General features: G+C 32.2%; 2 protein-coding genes and 1 long non-coding RNA gene across 5 annotated transcripts in view; 2 read left to right on the forward strand and 1 right to left on the reverse strand.

The window, feature by feature from the left end:
- The window catches only part of tcf15 (transcription factor 15), a 51,167-nt gene extending 32,946 nt beyond the window's left edge, over positions 1-18,221 (forward strand). Inside the window, exon 3 of the transcript XR_015496809.1 lies at positions 16,959-18,221. The gene's annotated coding sequence lies outside the window, so the exon portion shown is untranslated. The remainder of the gene's footprint in view (positions 1-16,958) is intronic.
- LOC147835666 (uncharacterized) lies at positions 394-14,956 on the forward strand. 2 transcript variants are annotated; one of them, XR_015498062.1, is made up of 8 exons: positions 394-534; positions 733-845; positions 954-1,173; positions 1,706-1,740; positions 4,181-4,299; positions 13,104-13,323; positions 13,558-13,733; positions 13,917-14,956. XR_015498062.1 is itself a non-coding variant. In XM_087264853.1 (5 exons), the coding sequence occupies exons 1-5, from the start codon at positions 3,524-3,526 to the stop codon at positions 13,947-13,949; spliced, it is 573 nt and encodes a 190-aa protein (XP_087120979.1). In that variant the 5' UTR covers positions 3,085-3,523; the 3' UTR covers positions 13,950-14,956. The 2 variants fall into 2 exon arrangements, 1 of the variants encoding a protein (XP_087120979.1); XM_087264853.1 differs by lacking the exons at positions 394-534; positions 733-845; positions 954-1,173; positions 1,706-1,740 and adding an exon at positions 3,085-3,548.
- On the reverse strand, positions 8,063-10,397 carry LOC137490333 (uncharacterized). Of its 2 annotated transcripts, none has more exons than XR_015498063.1 (7): positions 10,322-10,397; positions 10,011-10,048; positions 9,668-9,695; positions 9,445-9,504; positions 9,011-9,133; positions 8,773-8,876; positions 8,063-8,194 (listed from the first exon to the last, which is right to left on the reverse strand). It is a non-coding gene; the product is annotated as an uncharacterized LOC137490333 (long non-coding RNA). The 2 variants fall into 2 exon arrangements; XR_015498064.1 differs by lacking the exon at positions 10,322-10,397 and adding an exon at positions 10,137-10,178.
- Positions 18,222-20,128: the final 1,907 nt, after the last annotated feature.

Raw genomic sequence — 20,128 nt, forward strand, 5'->3', positions numbered from 1 at the left:
GTTCTTTTTTGATTCTCGGAAGGTATAGAAATCAAAAATGTGAAACAGGAAATACATTGGGACCATTGTTTTTGTTTACATCCCTTAAAATGGTCTATAAAACTGTTGCTTCATCTTACATTTAGAGTTTGAAACAGTAGGTTTTTTTTGTCTGTCATGCTGCTTTTAAACACTTGGAATAAACAAAATACAAGTTTTGATATGAGGAAAGTTTTGTAAAAGAATTGCTAATATTTTAGAAATGTGTTGACTAAATATTGTGTGAAAATAATGTTAATGTTATGCTCACAACGGGCCGATGTTGTGCTATTGTGTTAAGCGTTTTGAAAAAGTGACTACAGATTTGAAAAGTTTGTTAGCAAGTGAAAAAAAAACTTTAAGTAATATTAAAGTGCGATGAAGTTAAGAACAGGAGGAGGAGGAAGTAGAATCGGCCGTTGATCATCGAGTCTTTCTTTCGGTTTCGTTTTGAAAGCAAGAAAGAAAGTGCACGTAACAACGCTTTGATCATGCACTATACTTACTTTTTAATGTGTAAGTATAAAATGCATTTATTCGTACATGCATCTGCATATTTTGTTTGCATTTAATTTGTTGCATATAAGACATTCGTGTAACAGGACACATTGTTTACCTTCCGCTTATGTCTACCATTTGCTTTCATTTTAGCGTGTTTTTATTCGACATAAAGTGTAACCTCAGATATATCTTTTTAAAATGTCTTTCCCCTAGTCCATGTTCTGGTTCACCTGTCAATATCGATAGAGGAGAAAGGATGGATTAAAATACCATGTCGAGCTAATACAGAGAAAGGTGTGAAGTATAGGAGAATCAATTGGTACAAGGTTTGTACCAAACAATTTAAAATGCTCCAGCTGTTAATCCAATAGTTAATTGCATAACACATAAAGGAATGTTTCCTGCGTGGGTTAAAAGGTCAATTTATTTGACAGGTTGAAGGAGCTTCTGATGTGCTGACTGGACTTGTTTCAAAGAATTTGATGAAAAACACCACCACACTCTATAAGTTTGCCGCTCATTCCTATGAAATTGGAGAGGACAACTCTTTGCTTATTCCTGCTGTGACACAAAACGACTGTGGCACCTATAGATGCACATTATGGCCTCCACTGGGTCATTATATTCAGGAAGTAAATATTGAGTATTCTGAAGGTGAGAAAATATAAATTTACTCATGTTATTAGTTTGTTCAAAGTATTCAATACACTGTATAAAAATGCAGAGTTCCACATAGTTCCTTCATGTTGACCCAACACAAATCAATTAAGTTAACACTTTTAACAAATTTATGTGGATTGAACATTAAAAAATAAGTTGTCTCAATGAAATCTCAAGAATTTTGTTGTTTCAGCTCATTTTAATAATAGTTTGAATAGTTTGAAATATATTTTAAAGTGTACACATTCATCACAGTTAATTACAATTTTAAAAAGTTTTATATAGCTGTCAATTTTACTAAGTTGTAAATTTAGTTTACTGTACTTCATAATGGAGCAAATTACAGTAAAGGAGATGTAGCTACCAAAGACAAAAAAAAATCCCATTAATGTCTTTTGTTTCATTTTCACAGATTGTGTTTTGATTATGAATGATAAATGTGACAAATTAATATTGTGTGTGTGTGTGTGTGTGTGTGTGTGTGTGTGTGTGTGTGTGCGCGCATATGTGTGTTTGTTTTTTTTAGGTTGCATAAAGCCTCATGTGCATGCAGTTGGCCAGGTAGATGCTCTGCATGCCAATTATGATTTTAAAGTCCTTATAGTTCCATGCACTGTTTGGGCTTGTGCTGTTGTTATCATGTTTTTTACTCTGAAAGCAACTGTAAAAAACAAGAAAAGACTTGTGAAATTGTATGCATTATTTGATGTCAAAAAGACTTTCTCTAGCTTATAGTAAGATGTATGTTAAGTTTACCCTGCATTACAATTAAATGTGAAAAATGTATTTTTTAGCTAATACTCAAAAAAGTTCCAATAATATATTAACATGATTCTGTTTGTTCAAAAAGAAATTGCAATAAACATTAGTGAACGAGTGCGTGATTTCTGATAGCTTCATGGATGGCTTCCTTCCAAGACTAGTTTTTTATTTCTTTTTTTTATTTTTAGAGACAACAACAGAATATGTCAAATTCTAACAAGACACCCAAATAATAAAATAAAAAGAAAATATGATTTTGAAGTTTACAGTTTTCATTTCAGATATACAAACAAAAACTATTTAGCTTTAATATAGATTAGACCTCAACAATGACAGTATGTAAGACGTATATACATATACATATATATATATATATATATATATATATATATATATATATATATATATATATATATATATATATATATATATATATATACCCTAGAGCACTATTCAATTAACTTTATTTTTTACTTGTATCTTGACATACAAATCAATTATAAAAAAAAAAACATTAAAAAGGTTTAAAGTTTTTTATAATCATGTTAAAAAAACGTCTATGTGTGATCTTAACAAAATGAATAGTTTTCATCAATAATTGCTGCTAAAATATAATTAAGATAAACATTATGAAGTATTTTTTAATTATTTAGATGTCCAGAATCAAAAAGTTAGCAGACAAGCCTTTTCTCCCCACAAAATAAAGCTACAAAACAAGCATTCCAAACAAGTTTCCCCTCAAAGTTTCTGTTCTCTGAATACCGAAGGTCACATGACTTCTCATGAACACCAGTGGTAATGGCTTTTATAATCTGAAAATTACTAGGGAATAGTCGTTTTTACATAAAGTTTTTATACAAAATCAAATTTGCTGATTCGTCTAAAATAACAGATAAGTAATAATAATAAATAATAAGATTTCTGTTTAACTCTAAGAATTGTCCATGCACAATATTACTTTATGTCAAGAGAAATGGTGTACATAACACAAAACATGTTAAGATCTTTGTGGTGAACCAGCAGCAGAAAGTTTATAGGCATCGTTTGGATAAGTATTACAGCAATGACAGGGAAATCAGCCAATCAGAGAGAGAGAGAGAGAGGAAAAGAACAGAAGGCGGTCATGATTTCAGCGACCCAACCACAGTGTGAGGTTTCACGTCTCGGCAAATCTCGATTGGTTCAAACGATGCAAACAGACACCTCTACACACTGCATATGTATAGTACCGACTGGTGTTGGTTTCGGAGACTGTTGCTTTAGATTAGAAACAAGTGCAAAACATTAGGTTTATTTTGTATATTTAAATTAAACGAAAACCACCGCGGATTTGCACAATAATAAAACAACATATGCAAATGTGTTTATATGAGGGGAATTGTGGAGTCGTCAGCTTCTTTGAAAAACAAATCTGATTAGAGTTTTTTTTTACATGCTTAATAGATTTGCAACATGATCCATAAGCTTAAGTTAATTGTCGGCAAAAACATGCCTACTGTCAAATCCACGCCTTTTGTAAGTGTTGCGTAAACGTGTGGGAAGCAGCAAAGTTTAAGAGGATCTAAATCAATTCACTAGAACGATGATGATTTGCCTAATAGTGCTAGGTGAGTAAGATTTCTGTCACTTTAAACATTAAGGTTTCATTAGTCAATGTATCTACTAACATGAATTAAGAATTATCAATACATGTACATCATTTAGCTATTATTCACAGTCCAACTATTACTAAAAAAATTGCATTAATAAAATCCAAAGTTGTGTTTTATATTAGTTAATATGTGATATAACATGAGCTACCTTCATTACCATTGATTAATGTTATATAATACATAAATGTTATGTAATTATCTAACAAATACTGTAATAAATGATTTGCTCATTGTCCATGTTACATCATAGCATTATTATAGCATTAATACAACTCTACTATAAAGTGTTACTGGGTATAAGGGTTGCTGATAGTTGAAAGCAAAACATCAAAATTTAGGTCAACGCATTAAATCCAGCATACATGAAAAAACAAACATTATTTTAATCCAATTAAATCCCAAAAGCGGTTATTGTAGTTACACTATGGTAAAATCAACCATAATTTAACCATTTGGAGTAAAATGATTATATAAATTAAATAAATCCAATAACCCAATAACCAACCATTCAAGCACCAAGTCACTTTTTCAGTGTTTTTAAAGAGTTATTTTAATGCTTTCATTGTGTTTAATGTTTCTTTTTTTAGCCCTGACCCTTGGTATAGTAGTTGGCAAAGATTTCACCGCTGATTGCAATGAGGACATTGTTTTACCCTGTTTTGCCCTAGAGAAGTGTCAGAAATATACCTCAGTCACGTGGTACAAGGTGAGACATGTCCATACTTGTACAGTATGTGTGAAATCAAAAATGACCACAGGTAAATGCATCCTATTTACATTATACGGACATCCTCAAAGATCTTACACTGATTTGATAAACACCTCATATGCTGTGTGAGATCTTATCATAATTATCAATGATCCCAAATCATTATATTGAGTATGTACTGTAATTAATTTTCAGTAACTCAAAGCGCTGTATGAAAGTATTTATAAATTCACCGTGTGCTGTGCTGTGACAGAACCAAGAATGGATGATAGGAGAAGATATTGAAACACCATGCACTCATAACAGAGACGTTTGCTGATTGTTCAAACTAATTATTTAAAATGAACTGAAACAACACAATTCTTGATTTTTTTGGGACAACTTTTATATATTTTTGATTAATAAATATTTATAATAATTTATAAATACTTTATGTTCAACACACCTAAATTTGTAAAAACTAATAAATTACTCAATCCATAGATGTGAGTTAATTTCTACATGTGGATCCTGGTTTAAATTGGGCTGGGGTCATCCAGGGCTAAACAGGAGGCTTTCATTAACCTGCAACATCTATGACCAAAAACAGCTTGGAAATCACCAAAGCACAAGTGTCATTCTGCTTTTATTATAGCTACTGTATATAATGAAAGTAGTATAATGTTACGCTGCTGAGGCGAAGTTCACACAGCCTCTCAAAGAGAAATCAAAACGCGCAACAAAAAGAAACAAAAAGAAAGCAAAAATTCTAAATGGGAAGTTTAATACCACACGATGATTTTACCATTGCTGTTGGGTGTAAATATTATTGAAGTTGGAAAATGCACATGAAATTACAATTATAAAACCATAGTTCCATTGTGGTTACCCTCTATTTATTTATTTATTTATTTCAGAATTGCACATCCCTATCCCTAGTTCACATAAGTACACAAGTCGCTTGTGTGTATTCCCTGTCAAGACTGCTTCTTTGGGTAATTGCTAAGAATCATAAGTAAGTTATTATATTATTATACTGAAATAAAGTAGGTATATTAATATTAACTACTATTTTTAAGTGAATGCGCTATTTCAATACTCCTTGTGACTAAATTCTAATACAATAATAGTTTACTAAACAGTTTAGTTTATGCTTGTAATTGTATATTCTATTTAAGTTAATTTAATAATATACATATAGTATGTATATTATTACTATTTCTGTATATTATTACTATGTATATACATAACTATTTCTCCTAGCCATTTAAGCCTGAACTTGATATTTTACTATGTAAACTTGAACATGTACAATTATAAAGCAGTTATTAAAACTGTTTTAAATATTTAGAAAATATTAAATGAATAGAAATATTTAGAAAAAATATATTTATTACACTGTAAAAAATGCTGGGTTTCACAAAATTGATTTGTGTTACGACGACATGAACTAATTAAGTTAATTTATAATTTTTTCTTTCACAAATTTAAGGTTATTGAACATAAAATAGTTAAGTTGTCCCCCAAAACCTCAATAATTGTGTTGCTTCAGCTCAATTTAAAGTAGTTTGAACAAACTGTAAACATTGTTTTTAAGTGTAGGGGACTCTCTGTATAATCTCATAATCTTTTCTGTAAAAGTGAAGTATACTTGATGTTAGTTTTGAATATATTTTTGAGAATTAAATGAAACATATGGTAAAAGTTTAAATGTCTGATATAGTATATTAATAAGAGACATAAATACTTTAAATTAATTTAAATACATAAATGTCTTACTTTTAAAAAAAAATTATAACTCTGATAGTGTGCACTGTAAAAAAAAGGGTTCCACACAAATGATTTGTGTTAGTACAACATGAAGGAATTAATTTAGCTTATTAGTTTTTACATTTTTTAGTGGATTGAACATTAACAAGTTGTCCCCAAAAATCCTCGGGAATTCTGCTGTTTCAGCTCATTTTAATAAGTAGTTTGAACAAACAGCAGACATTTTTGAGTGTGGTTTGAGTAAAAAAGTATGCATATTTAAGTTTGTGTTTGCTTGTCATTTTTTGCACACATTGAATGCAGTTTGTGGTTAAAAAGACAAGGCGTGCAGAGGTGAGAAGGAAAAAAAGAAGAAAGAAAAAATATAACAACACTTGAGCACTGGGTTTTTAACTGCTAGTTTTGCAACACGCTTTCCTAGCCCCCGTTAAATAAAAGTACTGACACGCATGCATTTCCTTTTACATCCGTTGCACTTGACTCCTATTTCGCAACTACATTTTTCATAGATGAAGAAAAATATTTTAAGATTTTATCAACAATATTTTTAGTTTACTAGTAATTCACTTGTATGCATTGTTAATAAAAGTATACTTTGAGCATGCGATAAGCTAAACACTGGCTGAGTACACCAATTACAATTTTCTTTTTGCAATTTTTCTACAAGTAAATGAATAGGTATAGGGATAATTTACTAGTTAATTGCAATACTAGTTTATGAAAGTACTATTTAAATCAAAGATGCCCAAACTAGGACTCGTGGGCCAAAGTTGAGAGAAGAATGATGGGGATGGTTTTAGAGATTGTCAAATCAAATTTAATGTAACTCTTTGTTTGTTTGTTTGTTTGTTTGTTTTATTGTTAAAAGCTAACTAAAATTAAACACTTCAATTAAATGGTGTAAATTAATCAGATTTTGTTTAAATGTGCATACTGTCACCCGACAATGCAGAGACTTTGGAGACCAAATCAAGTCAAAGACAGATTCTGTTTGACCATTGTATTCAGCATTGAACTCCACTGTGTTATAAATGTGATTGTTTATGTTTTATATTATTGCAATAAGTTATAATTTAAAAAGTTATACTGCTTTAGATAACACAATTTAAAGTAATATTACACTGTAAAAAATTTGACCTTAAATTCACAGTAAATTACTGGCTAATAATTGCATTACTTTCACAGTAAATTACTTATGTAAATTCACAGTAAATTATTGTGAGGTAGTTCACAGTAATTTACTGTGGTTTTGTCACATTAAATTATTGTGAAATTACAACCATATATTGTAACTTTACAGTAGATAATAAAGTCTGTTACTGTAATTTCACAGTATTATCTTATAGAATTAACTATATTTTACTGTGAATTTGCAAAACGATTACTGTGATTTAGCAGTAGGTTGCAGTTTAAATACCTGATTTAACTGTAAAGTTACAGTTATATCCCGGATTACTGTAATTTAACAGTTTGGTGCTGTAAAATTTCAAAGCAATTTTAGGTCACACAAAAATGAAAATTTTATCTTGATTTACTCACCCTCAGGTTGTTCCAGCTCTGTTAAAAATGTTTTTTTTTTGTTAAACACAGGAATAAAAATATCAAATATTCCTCTTTGTGTCCAAACAACCTGAGGATGCGTAAATGACGACAGAATCTTCATTTTTGGGTGATCTGAAAAGACTCTAAAATCAAAATAAAAACAAACACACATACATTTTACAGATTTATTTAACAGCTTAATGACATCTGTGTAAACATTTCAGAAAACTTTCAAAAGGTGAAGGTGAAGCCTCAAAAAATACTATAAGAACATATTAATAAAAAAATCTGACATCATATGTAGCATACATATAAAAAGCAGTGCTTCAGAGTGCGCTCTCTCTCTCTCTCATTATATATATATATATATATATATATATATATATATATATATATATATATATATATATATATATATATATATATATATACATACATACACACATGAGAGAAAGAGAAAAAACTTCTTGCTAAATTAGGCAGTCGTCTATTCAAGGTCAATCTTTTTCCTGATAATTTTACACACTTGCTGGTTGATGTGTCTTCTCTGCTTCTTTGACTTCGTCTGTCTTCCATCTCCAAACTGGTGCCCAAAAAGCACCTATAAGCAAAAGGGCAGACAAACAGTTAGCTTCATACAACACTACTGGGACACTACTGCTGCACTAGAGAGCAAAATTACTGTTAGCTCAGTTTGAACATGCTGACAATACTGTAGCTCAGTCAAACTGCAATCATTTAAACAAAAACATCTGAAAAACATTTCCATCACAAACACAAAATAAAGAACAGTCCAACAACAAATAGTGGTTTTAATGACCTAGGCAGAGCATTTTAAAACAGTTGATTTGATTTACACCTTCTGTTTACGGACTATAATCTAATGCTGGGTTCACACTTATTGCAAAGTTAACACATGCATCACAGTACTTGCTCTTGAATACTAGCAGGATGTTTCTTGCATCAAGCTAATTTTTCATGATTTAAATATTAGGAATATTTTGCTAAAAAAACTTGATTGAAGTGATACAGCACTTGTGTTGTATTCATTTCAATCAAGTTTTTTGCAAATATTCCAAATATTTTTCAACGTTTTTTGAGTTTCACTTAATTTGTGCTGCCCAGTAAAAATTTCCAATTATTTATGCATTTGCAATGACTTGCATGTAATCCACTCACCTGAATAGGTAACTTCACATATGATATAAGAGCCCCATCCTTTTAAAGACAGCTCCCCCTCCGGTCTCCAGCACAGACAAACAAATTGTGTCTGCAACACAGCCCTTTATAACAAGGGGACAAGGGGAGTCATGACTTGCGCTATACATTAGCACATTAGAAAGTATTAGCCTATACATTCCTTGTTTAACCCCCCCCAAAACAAGCCCTCAGTTACAATATTTATTGTAGACATTACCGTAAATTCCAGAGTGCAAAAGGCATCTTCAGCATACTTCAGTTTCAGACCAGATCCAAAGTCTGTTGTGAAATCCAGGTGAGGTCCCATGACCACTCGACCCTCCGAGTCCAAGGAATAAGACTAAAAGGGGGAAAAAAGAACTAAATTAGAGGTGTTTGTGAATAATTAAATTTGTTTGTAGAAACAAAGTTGACATTCCATGCTCTGCCTATTAAAAACCAAGCAAACAAACACACATGCCCAGTAAAATTGCTAATAAAAATAAAAACTATAGTTTAAAAAAATCTTTGTCTAATATTTACTACTACTGGAGGTACTGGTGGAACTTCTGGAAGAAGAAAAAGAGTTTGTACAAGAAACTGCTCACAACAAATCTGTGAAAAACCTGACATTAAAAAATCTAATAAAAATGAGGAAGGCATCAACATTACCTTTAATAATCAAGTGAGGGGTGATTGGTAGCATCAGTGTTTCAACATCAATGGCTGTGGCTGCAAAAAAATATGAATATAATAAGAGTAGAATAAGACTCAATCTAACACACGCACACACATACACACACATACTCTCTCTCTCTCTCTCTCTCTCTATATATAGGTTTAGATTGTGATAATGAATTTAGGTTATATTTGTGTGCTCAGAATTTACACTCACCTCACACTTCAGCTATTATCAGGTACACCTGAACACCAAAAAATAAAATCTACAGTTAGTGACAATATACAATTAGTTCTCATTAGTAACAGTTAAATGTTAGCACTGCATTAACACCAGTGAGAAATATACAATATGTACTGTGTTAGTGTTAGTTTAAAAGAATACAACTGAATTGTATTATAAGCCTAATTTAATAAAACAGTTAAGACTTGTTTCATAATGAGTTTAGTTTATTTAACTAACTTAACGTTAACGTTACAGTGAACAAAATTAACGTAACGTTACATGATGGTGACTAACGTTAACCGTAACGTTAACTTAAGTGAAGGTCAGAGCTTACCTTAACTTTAGTCATTTCACCTTTACTTCAGTCTTGTACTGAAACAGAAAATGCAGTTAACAAGAAGTTAATTAAAGAAAATTCCCTTTCTTTTTTCAGGAACTAACGTTAACGTTATGCTAATACCTCAGAAAACACTACAATCACCATCTGGCGTCGTTAATTTTTTGTTTTAAAAAAAGGCGCGCTTAAACCCTGTACGTTCGAGTACAACTGAAGTACTCGGTAAATTCCTGTTAAATGACATGCACTATACAGAAATACACATACAACAATCATTTAACGGACAAAAGTCATATTTTAACACTTACCGAGGATGAATCCGTTGGGTGAAGAGACGACGGCGTTGTCTGTGGTGATGGCGCTTGTTTGCGGTCGAGTCGAGTCAGTTCTGTTAAATGAATCGGCTCCTTTAAGTGAACAGTAAAGAGTCGAATTCGGCTCCTTTAAGTGAACAGTAAAGAGTCGAATTCCCCTGAAAACGATTCCGTTTTGTATAATATTGTAAGACGCAAACATATAATTCATTAATATTTCATCATATTGCTTGATTCGTGTACTGCTTGTACACGAATTGCTTGTTGATGACTAAGAGCTCATGAACACGTCTGATAAAATATCTGAATCTGATTCAATGTCACACGAGTCCTGAACCGAAGCAGTGCAAAAGTAATATATTGAGTGAAATATAAAGTTAATTATTTTCTTCGCCATTCAAAATATTACATATCTCTGATTTTAACAATAAGAATAAAGTTCGTTTGGAGTGTATTGAGAATTATTATTTTTTTACTCCCAGGATTCATTTTGCACCAAGCTGCATCAAGCTGTAATGGTGGATGAGAAGGCACATAATATTATAAATATTGCTTGTAATATGTAATGAAATAAAGTTTTAACACTTTTTCATGCGAGAATGTAGTTCTTCAAAACTCAAATCTGTGGATTGTTAGTAAAGATTGTGTGTCATTTTAAGTGTGTTTTGCCGGTAGCGGAGATCTATGACCTCCAGGCGGTAACGGCGCTCATTACTCATGTATCCGCCGAGAGGCGCCTGTCTTCAGGCTAGACATTGGGACAATTGCCCCGTCTTCGATGGCTCTATTTGCGTCCGAAAATGAAGTTTTAACTGTTTTTCATGCTACAATGTAGTTGTTTAAAACTCTAATCTGTGGTTTATTTATATAGATAAAAAAATAATAATAATTTATATATATATATATATATATATATATATATATATATATATATATATATATATATATATATATATATATATATATATATATATAAATATATTTAATTCTGAGATTAGTGACCTCCAGGCGATGACAGGTGCCCAATACTCATGAAACCGTCTAAAGCAGACATTTACCCTGACATTAAAATAATTGTTGGCTGTTTAACAGTCTTTGGTTTCATTAATTAATTACTTTTTTTTCCAGTTTATTATGTTTTGGCTAAGCACACAGTTGTTCATTAAATATTATTTCCTATTCTATGTTAACTGTATAAAATTAAATAAAGGTGCAGTACAACCAAAAAGATGTTGGTAACCAAATCGTTTTGGGGGCTATAACATTCTGTTATTATCTGTTAAAAGTTCATTTGTATTAATTTCTACGTTGAATTAAAAAAGGTTTGAATTTCTATAACTAACGTGCAAAAGATATAGCCCTTTTCACAGTAATTTGCTGTAATCATGCTACCTGCCGTAATTTCACAATAAAATTATGAATACAACATATTACTGTGAATTTTTCAGTTAAATACTGTGAAGGGATACTAATGTAATTTACTGTGAAAAATTACAGTAACTTGTTGTGAAAACCTGGAAATTTTTTACAGTGTATCTATTCATTTTGAAATATTATTAAATAAATTAGGAAACTACCCATGGCAACTTTAATGCAATATAGTTTGGTATATTTACCTTTGGCGCACAGCTCTCAATGATACTTGGTTTTTGGCCCTTCATAAGAAAAAGATTGGTCACCCCTACTTTAAATCCTACTTTCTGTAAATTGTTAATGCAAGTATGCTTGTGAATTATGTCACCTCAAAGCTGACTTGTTATATAAACTTGTGAAGTTTAACAGAAAATATGCAAAATGATGTAAAAAAATATTGAATAGGCTACTCAAGTTTACTTGACTACAAGCTAATTATATTTTAAATATATATATTTGAGTGAAAGTATAAGCCAAATATTCTTAAACCTTTTAGTTAGTAGAAGTACAATGTTTAGCATATATAAGTCTAATCACAAAATCTGTCTTTTAAATTAATATTTTTAATAGGAAGCTATACAATATTAGTTTTGTGCATATACATTACATTAGTCATAACTGAAGCCAAATCTGGAGATTATCTAACAAAATAACTTACGATAACAGTCTAAAAACTAGTACACCTAAATTTATATGTTATTAAACAAATCTTAAATACAAATTTAAAAAAGAGGAAAAATCAAGAGAAACAAAAAAATGTAAAAATTTAGTTGAAATTTTGTAGGTTGTAATTTTTTTTTTTTGCAATATTTTGCTTGAATTTAATTGTATTGTCTTTTAATTTCAATTTTATGGACACTAATATAATAGTTTAATAAACATGTCTGTTTAATAAAGCTGTTTTGTTTAAAATGCATCAAAATATATTGCCTATATTCATAGAGTGCATATTATCTGAGAGTTACATACTGAAAGTATACATACTTACAGTATATTTAGTTTAAAGAATTATAATAATGAAATGAACCTGATCATGGTGTGTGTGTGCTAAATAAACGATAAGTAATTAAATGTAAACTGTTAAAATCTGATATTGTGTCAACTTTTTAAAATAAATTACTTGAACATGTTACAACCAAGCGTTTTTCACCCTTTAATTATTCAAGAAGCATTAATTTATTTTAGATTTTTGTAACAATTTAAGTTTTTCAATATACAGTTGACTTTATAGAGTAAACTTTAAAAGTTAGGAAAACATGAATTGCCTTGAATCACAATTCTCTCTTAGCCTTTTTAGTGCTACAAATGTTATATTCATCACTAGATACATCATTTCCTTTTTCTCTTTTGTTTCCCACCAAAGTTACACAATAACAGCAGTGACAAATCTACGATGATAATCCTCATAAAGTCGGAAAAAGTCATTCAAAACGAAAACCACAACAATTCAGTGTCCCTGGACAAAAATGCATCTTTGGTCTTAAGGAAAGTTGCTCCTGCAGACTCTGGGACCTACAAGTGTTTCATAAGAGCCAAAGTTGGAGAAATGAACTGTCAGAAGGACATTCGACTGAATATCCCAGGTATTACTAATAAAACAATTGTGACAACATGCAGATTTATATTCCGCCCTGACTTTTCAATTTGATTGATGTTTGCAATTATATTGTGAATTTTTGTCAACCATAAACAGACATACACAAAACAGGTTTCCAGCAAGTTGCTTTTTAGTTTACTTACTGTAGGTCTTTTAATCATTTGTATGCATTGTTCAAGATATTTTCCCCTCAAATAATAATATTCTTCTGCCTCTTTAGATTGTGCATCTACACCCACCACGTTTGATTCCACCACCAAGTTTATTAATGAATCATGGTCAAACATTACCTTTCCAGTTTCTCAGGTGGATGAAAATTCAGAGCACCACTTAATAATTTGCGGTTGTATAGGAGTGGCTGTGAGTAAACTTGTCCTCTCTGCTGTGTTCATATGGGTAGGTATTTCGACTCTAAGTAGTTGATTTACTGAATCAGAATTTTACACAAACAATTTCAATGCCAGAGCTCTTGACAAAAGCATTGACATTCTAATGGTACAGTAATGTTGATTTTGAAAGCATTTATTGTGAAAAGCAATTCATATGCTTGTGAATGTAATTAGATGTTTCTGTTCTCAGGTTTTTAAGAAGCTCTGTGAACTTAAAAGATGACCTAAGGCCAAACATTAACATCACCTTCCTACATTCTGCCATGACGAGTAACAAACGACAGATTGTTTAGTGATGAATCATAATGTTGATTAATATTTGTCAGTCCATCAAACATTTATTGTGAGAGCCTGTTTCTCTGATTTAGAAATTAATACTTTGTCTGCTTTATATTAAGTGCATTCAACAGATTTCTAAAAAAGATGTCTATTTATTTAATTGCAGTACTGTATATACTGTATTATTCCAAAACTGTAAACTGTATAGGAAGAATGTCAACTAAACAGGGGCCGCATCTGTAAGCCATATTCATAAAAGTGATGTGTACTATTTGGAATATCACCGCATGGTACTTTACCTTTATGTGACGAACTGAGATGAATGTTAGGTAGTAATTCATTTTTACACACAGTAAACAATTAACTTTTTTATTTTATTAATTTCTTATCAGTGTTGAAAGCAAAATATTTCACATATATTTATTTTTATATTGCAATTTAGGTGCAGTTTGTCAGGTGCTGCTGATATCTAGAATCATAAATTATTTGTATACATATTAATGCAGCAACTGACCAGTATTAGGGTTAATAACTTTGTGTGTTTGATTCTATGTAGCGTGAAATACATGTGTATATGTGTTACACACTATAAAGCCATTGGGTTTTACATTTATGCCTATAATTGTGTGGCCAAAAAAAAGAAAAAAAGAAAAAAAAAAGAAATCTGGTACATCTCCACAAACAAATTGATTGGAATTGATTTTGTTCCAGCTTGATATCTCTGCACATGAAACAAGCACTTTTTGAGATGTGCTAAGAGGATGAACGAATATTTTAAAACTGATGCCTGACCGCTTTCTGTTCCACTTGCTTCCACATCAGTGGAGGTCATTTCTTAAAGCTTTAAACCCTGGTAATCCACCTAAGTCTTACCTGGTCTTTTATTTATCACCTTTTCACATACATTTTCACATTTTTGATGTTTTTAAATAAACTGTGTGTTTTTAACAATTGTTCTTTATTTTACAGGATATGATTAATCTTTAAATATTAACCCATATACAATAAGCTATACCTTACGTGTATGTCGTGTTAAATGAGCAACTCAAAGGTTAAAATAACCCACTGTTGTGTTTGGGTTAATTAATTTGACCCAGTTATTTTTTCCGACCTACTGGAATGTGAAGACAACCCGCAGATCAAAACAAGGTCAGGCATCCGGAAACATACCGTAAATTTTAGAGTAACTGGCATTAGAAGCGCATTTCTTCATAAAAACACACGTGTTAAATAGCATGTTCCCAATTTTAATACGTTTTATGAGTCATTTATTGGCCAAAAGATGGCAGCAAATTCAAGATTTTGCCTTGAATTCACGCCATTATGGACGTGCACGAAAGGTTCCTTGGTGGATATGTACTCTTTAAGGAATATTTACCTTTTTGACTTAGCATTCGCCTACACTTTTTGGTTTATGGCTAAGCAGAAATCACACATCTATTTAGATATTTAGCAAACCAACATTTGTTCTGGCTCCATGAGCCTGTGTAATTTTCACAGTCCAATTGTTTTTCCACATTGATTATCCTGTTTTGGTAGACCTGTGACAACAAATCTGATTCAGAAAATTAATTAGTTCCACCGAGCTGCATCTGAAAAAGCAACAAAACGTTGAATTTCATGTTTACTTCGTTCAGAAGAGTAAAAAAAAAAGATTTTAGACCTCAAATAATTCAGAAAGTGGACACAGCTGAGAGAAAAATCTCAAAAGACCTTGTGCTGAAAGAAACCCCATTCGTGTCTGGCATTAAAAGAACACTTCAGCCAGATTTCACACAGACTGTTCTGCATCTATGACATTTTTATAGAACTCTAAAACATTATTCTTTTCCCTCATAGTGTATTTTATTAGTTTTGTCACAACAATGGTGCATAACATAAAAAAACTAATAAATAAATAATTGAAAGCTGGGATATTACAAATTATATTAATGCCCAAAATACAAATCACAAAGGAGAAAGATAAAACAAAAGAGGGAGATGTAATGAGAATAGAAACCAAAGCATCAACAATATGTCAATATTCTTTAAATAGTACTGTTAACAATAATCATTGTTCTGCTGGTAATTAAAATAATGTTATTTCAACCAACAAACTGTTTGAGATGCACTGCATAAAAATAATATTTGTATGATTTCCATGGTAACAGAATAAATCTTAGCCATTTTCATTTGATAGCTTCATGACATGCTAAATGATTCTCAACAGGCATTGTAACTACATGGTAAACAATTTTAATTCATCGTTAAAAGAAAAAGAAAAAAACACCTCAGCAAAATAACCATGTCAGCTTAACAGAAATTCTTTCAAATGTAAAGCATAACACCCCTTTTTACAGAAAATGGGGCTTTTCCTATTTTCACATTTTCTGGTTCCATGATGCATTTCCTGTATTTGCCGTCAAACATGCACAAAGTCTACTTGTCAAAATAAACTCATAGAATGATGTACATTTATTTGTGGGTTAAATAGAAGCTACAAATGTTTGACAAAACACATACTCATTTCTGCACTGATATATTGTGCAACATTTTACAATTAACACAACTTGTATGTACAGTATTTCTTACACAAATCTTGAAATTTACTGTTCATGATGAATTATTTGTATTTTTGTCAATTCAATTCAGGTTTATTTGTTTAGCGCTTTTACAATGTAGATTGTGGCTAAGCAGCTTCACATAAATGGTCATAGTAACTGGATCAGGGTGGTTCAGTTTTTAGTGCTTAAGTTCAGTTCAGTTTAGCTCAGTTCAGTGTGGTTTGAAATCGTTACTGAGAGTCCAAACACTGAAGAGCAAATTCATTGATGCGTAGCTCTACAGATTCTGAACCATGCAAGCCAGTGGCAACAGCGGAGAGGGAAAAAAAACTTTACCAATAGGACAGTGAAAAAAAAAAACTTGAGAGAACCAGACTCAGTTTGGCACGACCATTTTAATTTCTCCGCAGGCCAAAAGTCTTGTGCAGAGCTGCAGTCTCAGCAGTGGAGGCTGAAAGCTGGCCTCAGAGAAGACTCGTCTATCCCTGGAGTGTCACTGGAATCAGTCTCATGCTCTCCACTCCCCCATGAGCAGCAGCGCAGCAGCAGCTCAGGATACGGCCTGGTCCTGGATATGGACACCTTGGGATCATCTCGTCGCAGGTCTAGGATCCAATCAGTGACTCTGCATAATCTGAGGACCTCAGGTTGAGTATTCCCAGGTGGAAATGGAGAAAAAAAGAGAATAATTAGCGTAGCTGCTGTTCATAGTGTATATAAGCAAGATGCAGAAGCCTGTGTGGAACCCGCTAGGTGATGCATTGAGTGTATGCTTTACTAAACAGATAGGTCTTTAATCTAGTTTTGAACTGAGAGAGTGTGTCTGAGCCTCGGATGTTATCAGGAAGGCTATTCCAGAGTGTAGGAGCCATAAAGGAGAAGGCTCGACCTCCTTTACTCGACTTTGCTATCCAGTCAGGTACTACTAGAAGCCCTGAGTTTTGAGATCTTAAAGAGTGAGTTGGATTTTACCGAGACAGAAGGTTGGTTAGATAAATAGGAGCTAGATTATTTAAAGCTTTATAGGTGAGAAGTAATATTTTAAATTCAATATGAAACTTAACAGGCAGCCAGTGTAAGGAGGATAAAATTGGGGTGATATGATCATATTCTCTAGACCTGGTATGAATTCTGGCTGGATGCTCTATGTATGTAAATGCAGTTATGGCACCACCAAGCAGCATTACACAAACTGTGTAAAGACATTTAAAAGCCACTTCAGAAGTGTATCTGTGTCATCTTCCCAGCAGACACACAACATCATAAGACGTTATAGGGTAGATTTAAGTCAGCAGTGTCTAAGGACAATGTTATTTTGATGACGTGAAATAACGTTGATATTTTGTTGATAGGTTGTGTTGGAAAGTTACCAGAATCCAACGTCAAGCCAACATCTTTCCAATTCCAATCAATTCCAATCTAACCAATTTCATACTGATGTCAAATACTGACATTTATTCCTCAGGTATGGCAACCAAAATCCAACATCTGATAGACGTCATAGTAACGTCCACACAATTTCAACCTAAAATCATTAGACGTTGATATTTTGATGTTTTTAGGTTGCGTTAGAAAGTAACCAAAATGCAATGTTTGTCCGATGTTGAACTTAAAAAAAAACATTTTATTGTATTTGCTGAACATTTTTCAATCAAATGCAAAACAAGTACTACAAAATAACAAAGTAACAAAAGAAAAAAGAAGGAGAGAAAGAAGAAAAACAAAACAATTAAAGTATAAGAGCGGGTATACATAACATTTACCATAGAGAAGAGGAGATTAGCTTTTAAAGAATATTCATAGTTCTGGTCGCTTTACGGCTTGAAAGTCTTTTAAGAGTTTCAAAATAAATTTTTAATCAGCCTTGAAATGGAAGACGTTAGGCTTCCTCTCCAACCATTTACACTTGTGTATATGAAACTTGCCTAATATCAAAAAATGTAACATTAACAGGAGATTCTTATCTATATCTTTTTTATCCATGTACTGACATTGGACACTGACGTCGGCCTGACGTTGGGTTTTGACATCATGCAGCGTCCCATGACATAAAATGTCAATCTGACGTCATGTTTATGTCCTGTGCCTGCTTGGTGGTGGTAAATATGATAGCAGAGTTGTATTGCTTTCCAATTTTTATGCTTTTTTTTTTTTTTAATTAATATGATTGTAGATTAGGAATAAATATTTTTAAAAACTTTGTTACTAGGGTGTAGGGGAGTTATCAGTTCTCATCAAAGGAAAGTGAATTGCAGCAACATGGATACAGTGTGCGGTAGGGAAATTATTGTCATTTTCAAACCTGGAACAGTTATGCAAACTTACTTCATCATACACTATCAACTGGTCATGACCTCAGGTGTAAGCATCTGGACAAGCCCTTACTGTCCTCATATAATCTTGTGCAGAGCATGCTGGGAATTACAAATCCACTTTTTAGTGTGTGTATATAAATGACTGATAAGATTTTCTCCTTAAGACGGGTTCTTTTATTCATCTACAGGGGGTCCGAAAGCACAAAATAATGACTCTTTTATATTCAATCTCGTTCTTTCCAGTTGAGAAGCTCAACATGAATCTGTGCATGGAACCCAGCGACCTTTCCATGGCGGCATGTGGAGGTTTAAGGCACAGAATATAATGAACAAAAAGTTCATCAACAATTTTGTGCATTATTGACCCCTGTGGTTGTAAGTGGTACAGTACTGTACATTTGTTTTGGGGTTTGCCTCAAAGCATAATGGATGGCAATTACTCCTGCTAAACTACAAAACATCATCTGAATCACTGAAATCAGTATGCTTTCCCTCCAGGAGTATGGAGTTGAGGTGTAGAAAGTGCAAAGGCAAGATTATTAACGTCATTATTGACGTTAAATCCTCACTGATTGTTGATGAATCTTACTGTTCTGTATCATGTTTGTTCCAACCCCCCACCCCCCTCTTCTGCTTTGTTACAGATGGATTATCTTAGCTGGTTTGTACTGTAGGTTACTAGCCTTGACTGTCTTTCAACTGAAAGTGAATCATTTTTAGTTTTTTTGTAGCTCAATTGGTAGCTATAGCAAGGTCATAAGTTTGACTTCCAATCTTTCTATTAACTGATTTGAATTAATTTGCTGCCAAATTACTTATTTACATTTTCCCAGTGATGGGTTGCGGCTGGAAGGGCATCCGCTGTGTAAAACATAAGCTGGATAAGTTAGCGGTTTGTTCCGCTGTGGCGACCCCAGATTAATAATAGGACTAAGCCGAAAAGAAAATGAATGAACGAATGAATTAATTAATTATTGGTGAAATTAATGAAAGAATATTTAAACACACTTTACTGGATGCACAACCATTAATATTCCAACCAGCATTTGAATCAGAATCAGTAAGAGCTTTATTGCCTCTGTAAAAAATTATGATCAATTAGTCCTGACATATGTTTCAGTTCATTGTAACTTTAATGATGTTTTAACTTAATTTTATAAGTTACGCAAGTTGTTTTAAGTCAGTTTAACATAATATGAGTTCAATGGACTCATAAGATTAATTTGATTCAGCTTAAAAATTTGAGGCAACCAGCATTTTTTTTA

Source organism: Danio rerio, chromosome 8 (genome assembly GCF_052040795.2).
Source record: "Danio rerio strain M-AB ecotype USA chromosome 8, GRCz13ab, whole genome shotgun sequence".
NCBI lineage: Eukaryota > Metazoa > Chordata > Actinopteri > Cypriniformes > Danionidae > Danio > Danio rerio.